Source organism: Dermacentor andersoni, chromosome 8 (genome assembly GCF_023375885.2).
Source record: "Dermacentor andersoni chromosome 8, qqDerAnde1_hic_scaffold, whole genome shotgun sequence".
Lineage (NCBI taxonomy): Eukaryota > Metazoa > Arthropoda > Arachnida > Ixodida > Ixodidae > Dermacentor > Dermacentor andersoni.
Genome location: NC_092821.1, coordinates 152,129,140 through 152,148,946, shown reverse-complemented (window position 1 = coordinate 152,148,946; position 19,807 = coordinate 152,129,140). Strand labels below are relative to the sequence as shown.

The 19,807-nt window shown below is 43.3% G+C and overlaps 1 protein-coding gene across 1 annotated transcript in view; it reads left to right on the top strand.

Annotated features, from left to right (window-relative positions):
• LOC126525489 (protein argonaute-2-like) overlaps window positions 1–19,807 on the top strand; it is a 34,078-nt gene that overhangs the window by 1,954 nt on the left and 12,317 nt on the right. The window contains exon 2 of the mRNA XM_050173379.2: window positions 13,317–13,556. Within this exon, the coding sequence (XP_050029336.1) occupies window positions 13,317–13,556 (240 nt within the window). The remainder of the gene's footprint in view (window positions 1–13,316; window positions 13,557–19,807) is intronic.

The window sequence follows — 19,807 nt, the reverse complement described above, 5'->3', positions numbered from 1 at the left end:
GCCGAAGATGTTGAACCCCCGCCAGAAGACTGAGAACTTTGGCATTGCCTTGACTCATCTGATCTGGCATGACAATGAGGATGACTACATCTTGTCTGCAATATTGATCTGGGACGAACCATGGTGCCACTGCTACGAGCCTGAAACACGACGGCAAAGCTTACAGTGGAAACATTCGAATTCACCACCCCCAAAGAAAGAAAGCACAGGCCGTCATTTCTGCCTGAAAGGTGTTGACTTTTTTGAGATCGTCAGGGGCCATTACTGATAGAATTTGCCAAATATTTAAAGAGTATCAATTGTTTCCAATATTGTGAAATGCCAGATCGGTTGCGTGTCGCAATCAAGAACAAACGACGTGGAAAATAGACGAATGGGGTCATCTTGTTCCCCATGTTGCTGATGTGGTTAATACAAAACTGGCAAAGTTCAAATGGGAAACAGTTCAACATCCGCCATACAGCTCAGACCTGTCGCCTTGCCACTTCCACGTTTCGGGGAAACTGAAAAAACGGCTCAAGGGAACCAGATTCATGTCGGACAATGACGTGCAAGAGTCAGTTGCAGACTTTTTGAAGCAGCAACCCAAGGAGTTTTATGAGGCGGGAATCACGCGACTCGTTAGTCAATAGGACAAATGTCTAATTGTACATGCAGACTAATCTTCAATAAAGTACCCCGTTTGTCATATGTTCGCATTAGCTCACTTTAATTTGACTGGCCCTTGTATATTTTGCAAAAAGTCTTGTTTTTATACGTGCTCTCTGTTGAGACTATAATTTCGGTGCAATTACTCGCAATACACGAGCGGTGACACCTGCTCCTGCGTAATATATTGGAGCAAAGGACAGCGTTATTGAGATATTTCATTGGCCGTTGCATATGTACAAGAATGTAAACAAGGTTCTTGAATGACAGTTTCATTAACATATTTGTCCTCAACTTGTTCATTTCATGGCCTTTACATTTTTCATATCAGTGGCATGCACTGCTTTGCTGGTTTCGAACTGATATAGTTCTAAAGTTCGTGCGATATTTTCTTCACTTATTAAATAGACAAACAAATATCTCAAATATATCAGCATCTTTGGCAATGACAATGCAGTATGTATTTGATCCATGAATTCATGTATGTGATCCCTCGACAAATTGTTTAAGAGGAAGCTTTAGCTCGGGCCCAGTTCCGATGCGGTCTATTCAATTACATGTACAACGCAGAAACGCTTTTCTGAGAACCCCTGGATCATTTTTAATGAAATTTGTTGCATTTGAGAGAGAGTTAAATTAGTGTCTGTTGGAAACGGAATTTCTATTTAGTCTGAATTTTGTCTAAAATATTTTTAAAAATTTGAAATTTCGGAATAAGTTGAAGCACGACGTTTACAAATTAATTGCTCTGCATCAAGAACAGATATTGCGGTTCTGTAAACGGCATCTGTTAAAACTCAAAGCGGACAGATTTGATACGTCAGTTGGTATCTTAGGTGAATTTGTTGTGTACAAGGATTCTGCAAAAACCGTATTTCCATAATATTACATTTTTTTAGAATAATGTGTAACAAAAAAATTTTGTCCGCTATAGATGTATTATTAGATGCAATTCAGAGAATTTTGATATCATTTTTCGTTATTTAGTTTTAAACTTCATAGTTTAGCTTTCTGAAAATTTGTGAGTGATGCTAATTTTTAATAAAGAAGTGACTGCCTAAATAAAAGATCCAAAACAAAAAATCACTAGAACTTCAGTTTTTCTTATAATTGCAAGAAACCTCGTCAAATTTGGTGCAGTGGTTGCAGAGAAAAACGAATTCTCCTTCTACATGTATTTAATACGAACACCCGAGTTAAAGCTTCCTCTTAAGGAGGAGGCCGAGCTGCAAAGTGAGCCACCCCCCCTCGAACGAAATTTCTGGCTACGCCACTGCTTCGCTGCGTACCCTGCCTGTCCACTGTCCCCTAGCTGCAAGAGTTTTGTTAGTTTATTTGCCGAAGCCGCTTGACGAACTGCCGCAGTTTTGATCGCGATCAAGCTCGATCCAGATCGAATTTCTCGGTCGTGATTGGCTCCTTTCCACAAAATGTGCGAGAAAGCCAATCGCAGTTGAGAATTTAATATTGTGAGATATTAAAATGACCAAATGATACTAAAATTCCAGCTCCTTGGTATTTATAATAAATCCATGATTACACCATTCTGAGACTCCTTCGAGATCACTCTGGTTCCTCTCTATATATGCACCACCAATATATCAATCGTCCCTCGTTTTTGTGTACAGCGATAGTGAATTTACACACACACACATACATAATGTGTGTGTTTATAGACATGTCCATACGAGTGTAGTGTCTTGCAGAGGCTATGACGTGTGCTACTTAGCTGACTGGACCATAGCCAGTCTGCAGGCTGCGCGTCATCAGCAGATAAGAGCCTGACATCGCACTTTGCACCCACCGGTTTGTGTATATGCCCTTGCCTGAGCTTTAAAAGCAGACATATTAGTTTCCTTTCACTAACAGATTTAGACAAACTGCAGCTAAGTACACTACGAATGTGCAGCACATGAAACCAACTTCTCTATGCATATGATGCAGCATGGAGTCTAATATGCACCCTGTTTGTGAGTATAATTTTCTTCCTGGAATATTACGTAACTCTCCTTCCTCTATGACACATGGTCACTCCAGCACTTGTTACCACATATGCATACAGACAGTGCCAACAGTTGAAGACAAAATGGTGCCACACGTTTGCAACACCAGCCTGTTTGTCTGCTGCCTACACTCGACAAAATGGCTGTATGTAAAGTAGTTCCAACTATTAAAAATTCCTTCATGTATACAGCTTGACAAAGCCACACTTCTACAAAGATTAAGACTTCCTACACCAGCTACACTCGTGTAGCCAGTGTACAAAAAAAATCCCCAATGTTTCAACAAGGGTGATGGAAGAGTCTAGCTAGCAGCTGTCCACATTTTCTCCTTCCATTATGTACAAAGCACTTTTTCGTTCATATTGGAAGAAAAACAGTGAGTGCTAATGTTTACCCACTCATTATTGTCTTAAAACCTCAAATCTGCATGGACTGCATAGTTTGATATTCCAACAAGAGGTGCGCAATTGTCTCTGCAGTAGTTTTGCTCGCTATGCACAAATCTCGAGTCATCTTTTGCGACTTTGCAGTCTTTGTAAGACTGCCCCTTGAGTTACTGTAGAAATTTTTGTCTTGTTCTTCCTTACCTTCGTTTCCATTTTTATTTTTAGTCTTCCCTAGCCATTTGCACTCCACCTGCGTAATCCAGGTGAATTTCCGTCGTCAGCGTCGCCATGATATTCCGTGTAAAGTCCAAGTACGATAACATTGTGGCCACACTTCGTACGCGTAGGTGTGAGGGGAAACTTGTTCTGCACAAGTGGCACATAACTATTGGTCGGCCAAGTGGTTTGCACAAAATGAGTAAAAGAAGTTTGTCTACCGCATAGAAACTTCATTTGCAGTGTGGCTGTGATCCAACTGCGACAGCCATTATAGAAAAAATGAGTTAGAAAGCTTGAAAGGTAATCTGCAAAGGTACCAGATACCATTGGCACACACTATGTTGACCAGAGGGGAGAGAATGTCCCCCTCCATTTCCAAGAGGAGCAAGCTATTGGAAGGGCGAATTCGGCAGCTTTCAATGATGAATGTGTAGCCTTTAGCCACACGACTGAGCTGATTGGTAAACTCTTTGCAACACCACGTGACCGATGCCTCCACTTTCATCGACGTGACGAGTCTCCTTTTTCATATTTGAGCTGCACTGTTTTCCATGTTTTGTACTGATTCGCATAACAGGTTCCAATTAATGGCACTCTCAAGGAATTGAGGTGTCATACCATAATTCTGGTGCCCTGAGAAATACTGTGCGGTAGTATTTATTATATAATGCTAATAAATTCAGTGGATGGACTTGCGTAGTTTATTTAATTAACGAATGTTTTACTTGCTTGTAGTTCAAATAGAAATCAATTATTACCCTCTGTGATGGCTTAGTGGCTATAGCATTCCTGTGCTAAGCTAGAGGACGTGGGATCAAGTTCTGGCCATGGCAGCCACATTTCGATGGATGCAAAATGCAAGAATCCCCATGTACTGTACGTAGGGTGCACGGCAAAGAGTCCCAGGTGGTCAAAATTAATCTGGAGCCCCTCACCACAGCGTGCCTCATCATATTGTCGTTTTGGCATAGAAAATGCCAGAGTTAAATTTTAATTTAGTTAATTATTATTACACGCACATGCATTCATTCCCATTTTCATGTCATACATTTTCTCTTTTGTTACTTCAGATTTCAAAGCATTTCAAACTAATACATCATGGAACGTGAGGGAATATGGAAAAGATTCCCTCGAATCAAACAGGAATAATCAAACGGGAAACTGGGATCAACCTCAATGCAGAGACACTTCACAAGATGTGTAACAATGCCAAGCCTTCATGAAGCAACCAGGATTACGGCATCATGCAGCACTCTTGAGGTCATCTGTTATAGGCAAGAAATTTAGTGGCTTCAGTGTTCGGGCTGCCATACTTGTGTGGCTTAACATTTCGGCGAAGTCTGGATCACTGTCTTCATCGCAGTCTGGGTCCCCTCTCAAATGGTGAAGAGGCAAGGACAGTGGCATGTTGACATTAAGCAACTGCTCAATGCAAAGATCTATAGTATGCTCACAGCTACATTGCCAGCTTATTGCCAGCCTTGACACATGCAAGCTGATTTGAGCACATGTGAAGGCTGGTGTAGTGTCTAGTGGTACTGAAAGGTTGGTATAATGTACTTGCTTTGCTCTATTCTAATCCTTTTCCATTATCCACCAGTCGTGGTTGGCCAGTTTCGGTGAAAATGTGGGTCGAGTGCTACTCTGACCTCTGAGGCGCAGAAAGGAATAGCATTCGAATAGAACCTTGTCCCAAACCTTGAACTCCCCGAAGCTAATACGCTGTGCCATCCATTGCCTTATACTTACATGCTAAATGTACCCTGTTCTTTACTGTTTGACGAGAGAATGTGGTAGGTTCACTTTATCCACGTTTACAAAATATTTAAGAAAAAGTTAACAAAAGATGAAAGGATGCAATTGCAAGGTAGTGCCTACTGGGATCACGATTGCTGATCCAGTTTAATGCAATCAATAATGAAAGATGTCTTGCAAATAAACCAACAATTGTTGCGATTTCATCCTAAAGATTTATTTGTGCAGAAGTGACTGCTTTTAATCAAGCCTTGCACTCCACTATCCCACGGTAGTATAGTGCCCTTTGGGAAACTCTCATAGATGGTAGTAGCCAAGGTGCACCTTTGGGGCTTCTGTTGAATCGAATAGCATGTACAGAGGTGAGCAGCCTTGTCTAGAGTCTACAGAACCCTGGTGGCGTGCTCTAGACAAGGCTGCTCACCTCTACATGATTTATAATGCATGCAGAAACAGCCATGAAACTATGCCATGGAAACATGCATTTTTCAGGAGTGCCATTCTTCAGGTATGTTATGCACGTGCTTTGTAGATTAAAGAGCTTCAGTGGTTACACTGGGGCAGGAATTTATTTACATTATCTACAAGGTTCTACAATTGCCTTTAAGCTTTCCGTGGCAGTCTCTGTTGCTTTTACTTTGTCTTCTGCTGGTTGTGTTGGTCTGCACATTTTCTCCTTTTCCTTCATTCTGGGTCTTAGTGGAAGAAACACTCATCGTGCCTTGTGTCACATCAAGATGCACACTGATAATTGAGATTGAATGATTTCCTGGCATAGAATTTGGCCCATGTGCAGATGTCTGTTCTGTAAATGACAAAGACGTTGATGGTTTGTTCAAAAGAACACTAAAGGAAAATATTAAGTTGGACTTATCGAAAGGTTAGGCTTCTCTAATAACGAAACTGTCATTCGTAGTGAGAACAAAGCTTTTGCAAGCGAGAAAAAAGAGTCGTGCTACCTGTTCTGGACTATAGCACCTCCTGAGATTTCAGCACTGGCTGATTCGTAGAGCGACATAGAGGTAGGTCATGTGGATACAACATTAATTCGCCTGTCTAGGCACGGGTGGTTCAAATTAGAGCAGTAGCGAGGCCTTCATTGAGAATTTTCCACATAATGAAGCAGTATGTTGCAGTGATGCTACTACTGCACCAATTGCACCTAACTACGCCGAGAGGCAAACTCCGCTACATCCTGCTACATGAAGCAAAATACGAGAAATCTGCACCCACGCTACACCAAAACAGTTGCTCAGGCTTTCAAAAACTCGACTATGTCATCGAGCGCCATTTATCTGCACTTCAGCCTGTTTCACATGATGCGATTTTAGTCGCACCGGAGTGAGATTTCCGTCGTTTCAGACGAAAATTGCAGTTACATTGCCGACCCCACGATTTTCGGCTGCGACCAACCGGTAGGTCGCACAGTGGCTGCGCTTTTTTGTTGAAATTGCACGGAGAGCTATTTCGCCGGTTTGTTTTGGCTAATAGTGATTCGCTCAAGTGCATTGTGCGGAGACGTGGATTACCGAATACAGTACGTACGCAAAGGGAGAATAAAAAAATTGTTCCGCAGATTCCATTCTCCCGTTTCTGTGCGTTCGTTGACGCACTACGCAGCAAATGAAGTGCATTGTCATGTTTGCTTCGTACACCTCGGCAAATTGCCATGAGACATGGCCTTCTTGGGGTCCTTGCAATTTTCTTTTGTTGAATAGCATACAAAAATTGCACATATGGGGCAGCTTAAATGATTTCAATCTCGCAAGGGCAAATGACAAGACGGCAAAGTACCCGAAGTTTTCACGCTTGAATTTCCCGATGCCTCTTAAAGTTATCTTGCCTCACTTATTTGACAGAGCAAACATGTAGTATTTTGTAATGAATTTTCTACGATAGCATTAACTCCATGGGTTGCATAAACAGCGTCAGTATTTGTTTTCGAATATTACATGCACGTTAAGTTGTATCTTTTCTCTGGATAATTTTTCCCCCCATACGCAGAAACCAATAAAAATTAAATATGTTGCGGACTTTGTATCCTTGCTGCACCTGTATTAACATTTGCTTTGGATAGTAACTCTACAGTTAGTAAATTAAGTAAATAATTCACTTGCTATAGTGACACCGTACCGACCTGCATCGTCATGTAAAACTCGTGCAACAGTGCGAAAAGCAGGCAAACAGCCTGTACTTTTAAAGATAAAACAGTGGAAAACTACACGTTAAAGAAAAGTAAATGAAAACTGCAGTGAAGCCAGCCAGTTGCATCCCTACCTGTGAAACTGAATCTTTTTAAGTACAATCAGTTCTTGCAAGTTCACAGCTGATAAAGTGTGCAGAAACATTCATGCTTTACAGGTTTCTAATAGTTTCTAATAGGTTCCTGTCACATATATTGGTGTGTTAACCCATATAACGATATCCACCCTGATAACTACCTTTATTAGTAATGAAATATCATTCTAATTGCGAGAACATATCGCCCTAAGATTTTAAAAGAAAAATCTGCATTTCAACTGTACACAATATGCGGTTTATTCAAGAAAGGACCACAAACTGCCTTTTTTCAAGGACAAGCTTATTCCTAGTTTTACCTACATAAGAGACCAAAAAAAATCTGTGGCTATAGCATTCTGCTGCTAACACAAGGCGAGGAGTTGAATTGCCAGCCATGGCAGTCGCATTTCGATGGGCATCATAGGTGAAAAAAAGCCCTTGCACTTATAATTAATTCCTCATCTTTTATCGAACCCTTAAACTTCCAAATACTCTTGCATATGGGGCACACTTATGCAAAATCTAACACCAATCGAAAACAAAGGGTGCAATTGTAAAACAAGCATCTTTTCTGATAATTCTAGTGTGTAAACATTCATTGCATGAATATGTATAGTTCATTCAACAGCACTGCACAAATAAGCATGATCAGGTACAGCAAGTACGCTGTCAGGAAGCTGGTTCTACGGATTTGTACATGTCAAGACATGAATGCTCATACATCATGCACACAGCACAAACAAAACCTTTTTCAAGAGTTGTCCCTTCTGGTAGATATGAGTGGGCCATAAGCAGCAGAAACTTTATTGCAGGGCATTGTGTAATACTGCTTACGAAAGAATGAAGAGTGAACAGGCTTTTAGCAGCAGTACCTCATGCTACCCTAATTAAAGGAATGATGAGCAAGAAAATTTCTGGTAGAGCACTTAAGTTAAACAGTTACATTATTGAAAGACAAAATTCCAGGTTAGAGTTGGAGGTACATTTGGCCCACCCACACCATCACAGGCATACTACGAGAAGTACTGCAGTCTATGGGAAAGCTCTCGACAACGCTACAGACTTTCTTGGACAGTCTGGCCTCTTGCTTTCAGATAAATCAGCTTATGTAGATGTCGGGAAAAAGACTAGAATCAAGAACTACCCCAGATTGCACATTGTGCTCCACATAGCTGGACATGTGTACCTGCAAGTCAACGTCCTCAACTCCTTGGCTAGTGTAAGGCCGTGACTGCACATGGGTGAAACAGTTATGCCATGCCTAGATGCAAATGCTACACTTGGTGAAAAGAATAATCTTGAAATCGTTGTGGGGTGGACGAGTGGATACTATGGAAAATTGCAGATGCTGTGCTTGTGTACAAGGTATTGTACGGTATGAATTACCAGCAGTGCACAAAATATCTCGTCAAATACAGGCATACAAGTATTTCCAACTTTACTATGCTTGAAAACCTCTATGAGAAAGAGCAAATGAACAAGCACCTAGACAGAGTAGAATTGCAGCCTGCAGCACAAATTCTTTGCCTCAAGAGCTCGGAACCTGGTCCCAAGGTACTATGCCAGCTAGCATGAGATGCAAAGACGACTACCCCCTTGTTTCAGAAACTCAACCTCAGGAGCGTCTGAACTTTAACACAACAGGCCTATACCGTGCATTATGGGGGCAAACAAATGGGCCAGGAGACTATATGCAACTGCCAAACACAGAGGAGGTTGCTGATCATGAAGATGCAAGCAATGGGGCACATCTAGTACACTGATGTGGTAATAGCAGTGTAGCAGTAGTATGACACTACATAAAATTAAACACCATATAAGTGAGTACCACTCCAGGTCATCCTACACCTAGAAAGCTGAACCGAAAGCAATCAAAGCAGCAGTTGTAGTGCAAATTTGCAGACAACACCCTGCACACCTGCATGGATTCACCAGAAACTGTCTTGGCTTGCACATCACACGAGATTGTGAGGAAAATCGGGAGATTGTCACGCGACTTGCAAGCACATGGCCAAAAATTAAATTACAGCATACATAGTCATGCAGATATGCCAAAACAAAGTGGGCTTATGAGCCAGACATAAAAACTGAAAACTAGACGAGTTGGTGTGTATTCATTAACTAAAGTGCAACAGATAGACAATGGACAAGAACGAAGCGATCTGTGTGTTCACTTTGTTCTTGTCCATTGTATTTCTGTTGCAATATAGTTAATGAATTCAAGAGGCTGCACAATATCTCTACTCAAGGCCCCGATTTCACATCCAAATCATTGCGCGCACACACACGCACACACAAATGTTGCAAGGGTGTATAGCATGAAGCGGTATCAACAGCATGACACTAGAGATGGATGAGGACTAACTTTCAACTAAGGTTCTTTGTAAAAATGTGACGATTCATACAAATCATCAGAAGACTGCTTTCAAGGCTAGATGAAAATTTGTACTTGATGCAGCCAAACATAAAAATGTTGTAGATAGTACAGAAAAATTTCAACTGCAGGAAAAACACTGCAATCGCCAATCTGCATGCCAGTACCTTTCAAGAAACACTGTTCTTATTCCAATAGACACAACATACAGCTTGTTTATGCGAGCACTCTTCCAGTTCCATGCCATTGAAAAAAACGAGTTTCTTAAAAGGTAGCCACATGCACACATGGTGATCAATGTTTTTTTTTCCTGTATATCTATATGTATTTTCTCTTTCCTGTTTTTTTTTTGTTTGTTTGTTTGGTTTCATCAAGCACTAGTTTTTGTCGGGCTTTATTGCTCTGCTGCTTTCTGGTAACCTTTATAAATCACTGCATTTTCACAATAAGCCTTTTAATTAGAAGTTAGCATACCCTGTTCCTACTGCTTCACACTATACATTCTTGCTACATTGCCCAAATAAGATTTTATGAGGTACACGAAAGCATCATAAGAGCCATTAAAGTGACTTGTTGCAGTTTAAAAAAAAGAATATCCTGGCTGCAAATGGGCACCAGAGAACACATAGGATGAACGAAAAAACAGATGATCTAACAACCAGAAGCTTAATGTACACATTCAGTAAATGCTCGCTGACGAGCAATAAACTGAACATATCCAGAAAGAAATAAATTAATGTGCGTTTCCCGACAGGAAATGCATGCATTTCTAACAGAGGCCATGCTGACAAGATTCTCCCGGCGTTTTTAGATATACAGCTTCCATAGTTTCTCTAGGGAGCCGATCTGCACAGAATGCTAGCTTCATCTACAATCTCCATTCAGATGTCGAGAGTGCATTGTAGAGCACGAAGCTAGCATTCTGTGGAGATCAGCTGCCTAGAGAAATTATGGAAGCTGTAGATGCAAAGACACTAGGAGAATGTTGTCAGCATGGCCTCTTACCTTCTGAGATGGATGCATTTCCTTAAGATCTGTATAAACACACATGAGCTTTTGCTTCTTTTTGTGTAACTTTGACTTATTACTTCTCAACCAGCACTTACCCGGCATGTGCAATAAAGTTTCATTTGTTAGTACGCCTCATGATCCTCTTGGTCTTAGCAGAAAGGTATTTATTCTGTTTACAGCAATGCTGTATATGCCTACGCAAACCCTCGTGGCCAAATCGCAGAAACTCTACTGCAGGGGTATGAGCCATTCTATTCATATTACTTCATGGACGGACAGATTTCTCGTTGGGTAGGCATAGAAATGCTTCTGCATTTAAAAATACATTTATCTACGTATTATTACCTGGAAGGGACACAGAGGGGGACAGTGTTAAGACAAGATCATGATGTCGTAATTATCTTGCTGCAAAGGCATGGTGGGCCTTTGGCTACACCGATAGTGACGTCGTTTCTCTCTCGAGGCAGCGCGCTCGTGCAACAGTCTCTCTGACTTCGCAATAGATGCCTGTAGGCCTTTGTGTTTCAAGGGCTCTGGCGAGGCACTAGTGCTCCAGGTAATTTTACCATCTAACATACTTTCTATATTGCATCATTCTTTCACGATAGATTTTGTTGCACATAGAACATGTCATTTGTCACCGACATAATCTTAATACGGATAGATTTTACGCACTCTAGAGCAACTGTTTAAGGCCCCTTTACAGCCACGTCACATCAACCTCCTAGAACTAAACTACATTGCGAACTCATCACCACGGACCTGGCGCTCTTTGGCCATACCTGGCCAATAAACACCGTGCATTCAATTGACTTCGCAATAGATTCAAAGATGTGTTCCTGTATTTAATTTAATTAAATGAAATGTGCAGCCCCGGTGTGTCACTTGGTAACTGCAGTGCATACCAGAGTCGTAAATACTATGGTTAATGCATTACGAAACACAAATGCGTAACATAATTCAGACTTTGATGGACCCGCTGGATTAACACAATGAACCACTCATTGCACCCTCCATGATCTTGCAAAGCATGATGTGTGGCATTCCAAATAAACAATGTGATAAACCCAAGCCAAACGTGTGCGTAACCTCATTAAGAAACAGACATAACCAATACTATAGAAAGACTAATAAACTGTCGGAATTAACCCAGTGATACACTGGAGCCACACATATCAGCTTATCATAACATAGGTGCATGGGCAGTAATTTTTTGTTATTGTTAAGTATTGTATAATGTTGTGCCAGTAAAACATGTTGGGACTAGTTGGTGCTGCTTTTTTTGTAATGTTGTGCCCTTCCTTTTGTAACTACTTTATTATTCCCCCTCACCTAATACTCCGACCTTGCAGCTTGTGAGGTATATAGATAAATAAGTACATAAGCACATGTCATTCATCCATCTGCATACACCTCGCACCATCCCTTCCTCAACAAACATCAGTGCGTTGATTTCTCGCAGTTTGCCTTCATTAACTGCCATTTGTATTTTGGTATAGTTTGTGAAGAGTAGTGCATAAACATTGCATGACATAAAGGTTGTCTATGCGGTGCATAAACAAACCTTGCCAAATATGACATGTTGGATTGTTGAAAATAAGACCAATTGCATATATCAGTTTAACAGCTTCTAATTGACCGCTTCACAACACTTCGCACAAATTCCAACACCTACACTGAATCTGCATTTCTTTTTTTTGCTTACTAATGTGGTTACTGCAAAACCACTGTTCTTGGCGCCATAAACAATTCCATGTCCGTGGGATGTGGGTTTCCTTGTTTTTGCTGCATTTTTCTCACAGAGGCGCACACTGCCGCGTTCGGCGATCGTTGTTCGAAACGCGCATTCAGTTTGTGTTCAGTTTTGCCTCATGCGATTGACCTAGGCTGTGCCGAGTCGTCTGCCGCGAGGAAGGCAATATGAACGTGCGTTTCGAACAACAATCTGTGTTTTCGCCTAGTAGGTGTGCAAAACACTCATCACATGTCAGTAGCAACGTGTGTACCGCTTCAAACGGGTCATCAACAGACAAGATGGCGGCCAGGACGTGTTTTCAGCGCACATGATCGCTTCCGGCACTTGGTTGTTTTTGTACACAAAAATGGCGGCACCCATGCAAGTGTAGTGTGGTAGCATTTTGTGCAATTTTAGTGCAAAACAACGCATTTGAGCACATTTTGGAACCTGCTAGCCCTACCTGAGTAGGTAATATGCAGTTAAGCTGTATTTGAGTTGAGGTTATGAGCCAGCGACCACTTTTTCTTTCTTTGTACGGCTTGCCCACAATAAAAACCTCCATTATACATAGTTTGCAAATGTCAGGAACCTGCTCCGAAAATCTATTTTACTGCACCAAAATGCGTCTTTGACTGCCCCAAAAGCTGATTCGAAATGGCATGGGCCAGTAGCATCACTGATATTGGCACACTCAAAGCAATTATAAACTTCTAGACGAATAATCTATCAATCTAACTCAACTTTGCATTTTCCTTTAGTGTCCCTTTAGCACATAGCTCCAAAATTGGTAATGTGCTTCGCTATATAATCAACTGGCTGTCCTCTGACTTGTGCTTGCCTCATCAAATACTGAGCCCCATTTCTCAACTCATGTTCATGTCCCACCTTGTTTGACTTTTCAGATGAGCAGCCGGGACAAGAACGACCTCGGCCTGGTGAAGGCCAGGATGTATCATTTATGCAGTCAATGCAGCAGCGTGCTGCCCAGGCTGAGCAGCAGCAGCAGGCACAGCCTGCTGCCCAGGCACAGCCTGCTGCCCAGGCACAGCAGCAGCAGCAGCCCCAGGCACAACGTGGCGGTGCCCAACGGCGGGGTGGAAGGAGAGCACCGGCTGCTGCTCAACAAATGGAACAACCACCAGGTGAATTTACTAGCTGCAAAAACAGTGAAAGGCAATTCAACTTCTAATTGACGGCGATGAAAGGCAGTGTCTTCCTGAGCAAGTTTGGGGTGAGAATTGGGTGTATGAACTGTAGAACTCGTTATGAGGCTACTCATGTCTCAAAACGGCTCTTCAACCAGAGGCGCAGCTTCTCAAACTGCTAGCTGTTACAAGGGAAGCAGGTGAGAAAGGTCTCCTTACCACCGGTAGCAACAACCACGTAGTGGTAACACTAGTGTGACTGCACGGTGGTACAGTCACCAATTGATAAATCGGACACCAATAATCCGGACATACTTGGTCATTCGGACAGCTTGCGGCACTGCCAATGGCCCCATAGAGTTAATACGTAAAGACAGCCGATATTTCAGACAGCCGCCAGCTCTGCATTCGATTATCTGGACTCCGTCCATGGCTGTAGCGTATGCCAACTCAAGTATGGCCTCGAGGGTTGCACACTAGACGGTAATCTCTGAAGCCTTGCTGTGGTCGCCTCTCTGCGCCTCTGAGATGTAACTGCAGCTGCCAATTTTCGAGGCTTTGCCTGAATTGTGAGGTCACATCACGATCATTGCATCCTTTTCCAGCATCCCCGCACATGGCCTGCTATTGCCATTGTGTTTGTTGAGTTTGCCTTGCGGACAGCGTTGTGCCATTCTGGGCTTGTCTTTCTCGTGAAGTTGTAGATAGGCCATGTCAAATGGCATCAACAGTGCTCTCTCAGTTCTACTGCAAATGAGTCAAGTCGCAGTCCGAATGAGCCCTACATTGCAACTGAAGAGGCTCAACTGCTGCCTGCCACAGGGAGCTCAAATGCGGACATCATTGACGAGTTGCTCGGCTGTGGTGTGCAGATTCCTGCCGCCATTAGATTTGTCGACTGCAGACGTCGACGGCGATATTTTGTCATGTGGCGAACTTAGTGATGACGGAATAATTGGGAAGTTCTCTCACCATCAAACAGCGACTCTGACTCGGATGATGTGCCGTGTGGTCCGGAGCCTTCCACATGCGGATCTGACTCGAGCCTTTGCTGTCCTTGCATCGGCGTACTGCGAAACTCAAAACTGGCAGAAGCACAGGCGAACTTGGTTGTACGTAAGAAGTGTGTGCAGCAATGCATCAGCCACTTGCTCTGTGCACAGGGGCCTTACAACATAAAGTGATCATGTTGGGTACATTTCTTTCCGACATTCCATTGTTCAGACTTCTGTACGTTCCCCGTGGAGTCCAAATTATCGGTGGAATGTACCATCAGTATCTGCCCACTTTTTAGACTGCACATACTCATGACATACCTACCAAATTTTACGCTTTTATCATAAGGTGCCCAATTTTCTGCACATTCTTACTAGTAAAGTATAGACACCTATATTTTTACGATTTTCCATGTTCCGTGCCCAAAACGTTCAAATGCAATGGGCATTGGTTTATGGAGTCGCTATAACTGCTGCATCTCACCTATTCGAGGTGCTATGTTGGCAATACTGCATTTAATGGCTTGTATCCAAAACCAACCATCATTTGCAGAAACATAGGTGCTCGCCTTTGATAGCCTTATTGTTTGTATCTGATGTGTTTCCGCCAGAGCTGTGGCACGTGAACCCGTACAAGCAGCCGTACGCGGCCCTCGAAAACCGAAAAATTGCGAAAGAGCAGATTTTTGAAAAACCATATTTTTGGGTTGCATGTCTACCTGTTATCAGAACCCAATTCAACCGTAAAGTAAAAAAAAAAACTACTTTTGAGGCCACTGCGACCCATAAAACACGCGCAAATGCCAAAATGAAGTCAAACTTCGCGCGCGTGCCATTCCTGGCCCATGCGGCCTGCCCACACCATCTTGGTGTCGTTTTGACTGTGAATTCTTTGTCTCTGTTTTGCCGCCTTGCAAAATGGCATCGTCGGCGCGGTTGAGGCGCTATTGGCGTTTTCCCGCAATGTGATGCGGAGCGCTGATTGGCCGGAGCAGCGCGTTCAAATCTCGCGGGCTAAAGCGCGCCTGCCATTGGCTGCTGCACGGGCAGCGGCGGCTGCTCCCTTTGATGCCGCGCTCGTGTTGTTGTTGCCCCATGCTCCGTCTGCCTCAACATGAGCTTGCGAGCTACTCATCGCCTTGCGCTATCTTTTAGATTATTATCTCAGCTTTTTTTTTTTTTTTTCGCTAGTTCGCTGCATGCGATGCCGGCAAAGCCCAAGACAGTACAGGTGTTCGGTGCATGGGAGCGCGATACGAGTCTTGTACGAGCATCGAACTTCCGATCTTCCGCAGCGAGTGCCGACTGCGTAGACGCTTTTCAGCGGTGGAACTGTGCTGTCGGCTGTCGCCAGTCCAAAATCCGACACACCGAGTGTGCCTAAAGCCGCAAGAGCTAATTAGAAGCTCCGCAGGAGCTTTCTTATAAAAAAAACACGTGTTCAACTTTAAGGCCCGTTTTCTCGGAATGGATTTTTTCGCTAGTAGTGGTGCTGAGGAAGGAGATATCTCAATAACCGCTATTCAGATTTGTATGCCGTTTTTTTTATTCTGTTCCTGAATGACTTTGCCAGGGGGTAACAGGCTTCTTTTTTTTAAAGCTGATGCAGTTAACTTATAACAAGCAATTTTTGATGAATGTGGTCATTACTGGCTACATCAAATTCAAAGTCGTCTTAAAATTTTTTGAAGGGGAAATTAAAGAAAAGGCCTTTTTAGCCCCCTGGGATATCTATCAAGGGATCATCACAGTGAATTTCAGCTTCCTACGATGTCCTGGCATTTCTCCAGGCTCTTCCTCAGGCATATACATGAATCACCTAGTTAGACCTCAATAACTCTGGAACTAATAAACGCATCTTCATGAAACTTTGCAGTTCCTCATAGTTCGGTGGTGTGAACGTACCCTGAAAGTTTAATCTGGATATCTTAAAAAATAAAGTTCATTCTCCAGGGTAGCCTCCCCCCTTAAGGGGGAGGAGGGGATCAGAATTAACTTTTTTTGTTTCTTGACGGAAAGGGCTGAAATTTGGCACACACACTGCACATTGCAATAAAGAGAAATCTAAAATTTCATTGGGATATCTTAATTAGTTTTTGTTTTAGAAGAATTTATAAGTTCCTTGCTTGTGGAAAGCCTGGCACAGTAACAAAACATGATAGGGAGCTGGGAATACTTTGCATGTTTGCCCAGATGTCTAATCTACATCAAGACAGTGTCTTTTTCTTTTTTTTTTTTTCTTTTCTTTAGTGCGCTAATAATTCTTTGCTCAACATAACATACACATGACTGTGCTTCACTGCATGGAGCCATGTAGTAATTGAGAAATAATTAAATATTGGAAAGATAAAGAAACATTTCAAGACTGTCTTTAAGTACAGCACAGCTTGTGGATCACAGCAAAACAAACTGCACTAAAATCAGTCCAGCCATTGTTGTGCTACGCTTTCCATGAGCGAGGTGATTGACAAAAAAAGTGCAATTGAGAAAACTGGCTGCAAAGTTTTAAAAGTACTGCAAATTTATTAAAGCACCAGAGCTGTAATATTTTGAATCATTGCTGTCAGGCATCTTCTTACACCTTTGCCTCTTTGTTTGGTGGGCTTTGGATGCCTTCTTCAGGCGTTCTTTATCCTTTTCTTGCGCCGTCTGGAGTAGTGCATGACCACCATTTTCACTGCCTGGTATCGCAGTGTACACCCACAGAACACTGTTGTCATCTTGGGCACAGAGTTTTAGCGATCGGAGTTCATCGCGGAAACAGGCATAATAATGAACTCACAGTCGCAAGGGGCCAAAATTCGTTCTTGGCATTGCTGTTTCCGCTCAGTCGCGGACACTGCGCGATGGGAGTCGCGAACGCTGCATGCCTGCGCTTCTGCAGTCACCGCTGACACAAAATGCGGCTCGAGGCGCCTCTGAATCGTGCAATGATTCGTCTGGTGAGCCTTGAGTCACCATACAGTATGTAGCTCGTCGACAGTTGGGGCTCACTCGCAGGCTGCGTGTCCCTGTCGCACGATGCATCGGAAACGCACACAGTCTCTGCCGGCGATAGAGATCTTCGACCCACGTCGCCTCCAACAACGCGATCTCGATTGCCGACTCACGCGGCCGTACGCACAGGTGCGAGAGCCTCCATTGGCACGTCTTCCGGTGGCTTGGTTATCAGTGTCGATGTCACAGGGCGATTGTCGGCTTCGCTGCTGGAATCGCACGGTGCAAGATAACGCGACACGTTATCCGCGTGTTCAGTCGGGTTCTCCGCTTCTCCCACTGGCCGCCGTCTTTTTCTCACCATAGGAGGCTTGCGCTTCAGTTTTCCGAAGGCATCCATCATTTAAAAGTTCTTTTCGAACTAGCGACGATCCATCACTGATCTGGGAGCTTTCATAAATCCGAATTCTGCAAGTGTCAAACGAAGAAATACGCCGGTGTGGTTTTCAAAGCAAACAACTGCGGTCCGCTGTGGTTGCCAGCTTGCCCGCTGCTGCAGCAGCAACCAATGGCGAGACACCTTTCAGTACGGCAACGAACCGGAGGCCCGCTTTCATCGCAGGGCCCGTGTGACCGCCTCTAGCAGACCCGCGCTTCTTGTGTTTGTGTGTTTGTTACAAGATGGCGACGACCGAAGAATTCAGAAAAGGAATGGCGAAACTTCGAGCTTTCAAACGATACCGAGATGGTGGCGTTCGGTGGCAGGAAAGACGAGTTAAGGCTCCGCGAACTGCGGTGATTTTACGCGATTTAAAGCTGTTTTCTCGCCCTACGCACTGATAAATTGATTTTTTTTCACGCACTTTTAGGGTGTTTTCAGTTAAACCATTTTGATACAATGTAGATTGGGCATTGCAGATACCGAAACGTGTCGTTGCCAAAAATCTATCTTTTCTGCGATTTTCGCGATCTGAATCCCGCGTCCCCCCTTAAGCGATGTTGGAGAGAAGTACAGTGGAACCTCATTTCATTACGTATGTTTTCCTGGCACCAATGTGCAGTAGAGAACACAAAAAATGACCTAATAGATTTACACAAATTTTTTACCGGTTCATATGTTCCCGGAAAACATGATTGTTTTGGTGCCAACATCCAGTATGTTGCCAAACTGTGATCGTATGTTTTCCGGCCGCTAGATCCCATGTGAACAAAAAAAATGCGCGAGGCGCACACGATCGAGAACGGCATATACAGTATTTACTGGCATGATAGGCTCACTTCTTTTTTTCAAAAAATCTGACTCAACGTTCGGGATACGCCTATTACACGGTCTAAAATTTCCAAATATTTTTCAACTCTCATTCTCACGCTTTAAATTTTAACATGTCAAGAATATGGCTACTCTCACATTTTGCCGAGAAATCCAGCATAAAAGTAAACTAAAAGCTACCTACTTACCTTTTAATGAACAGGCGAGACACGTAGACTGCACAAACACGCGTAAAATTTATTTAGACATGTCATGGATGCTCCTCTCCTTCCCCTATTCGGAGTCTGAGTTGAAGTCGGTGAGAACGCTCATCACTGCTGAGTGGAGACTCTACTTTGTCTGAACTCCACAACATGTCGTCTTCGCTCACATCCACTGCGTTGGAGATCCCAGTCTTCTTCAAGCTTTCCTGATGTCATTGGAGATCTCTCACCAGGCTTCCACGATCGATCCGCACAACATTTCCACAGGCAGCCTCTTAATTTTGCCACCTGGAGTTAGATGATGCTGTCCTCCAGCCATCCAGTTAGTGTACAGCCTTCGAACGTTGTCCTTAAAAGGCTTATTTAAGCACACGTCCAAAAGCTGCAGTATCGAAGTGAGGCCTTCCGGAATCGCGGCAATAGCCCTGTGCAGCTCTATCCACTTCTTTCGTAAACCTTCTACAAGGTGCCCGTGAAAACTGTCCAAAATGAGCATGGCCGGATACAACAGGCTGCCCGGCCGCTGGCCCCCATACGATCTTGATCCAATCCGCCATCAACTCTGCGAACATCCAGCCATTCTCCTGTACCCTTACGTAGATGTCTCAGAGAAATTTCTCTTTCAGTCTTCCTCTTCAAAATAACATAAGGCGGCAGTGTGCGCCAATCCGCAGTCAGTGCCAACATAGCAGTACATCTTTCTTCTTCTGCGCCAGATGTTCTAATAAGCACACTTCGTGCTCCTTTCTCCTCTACACTCGTTTCTCTGCATGTCGAAACAGAAGGGAGTCTGATCTGCATTTCCACTCCGGGACAAAATGGTCCTTTTGCTGCTGTAGCCGT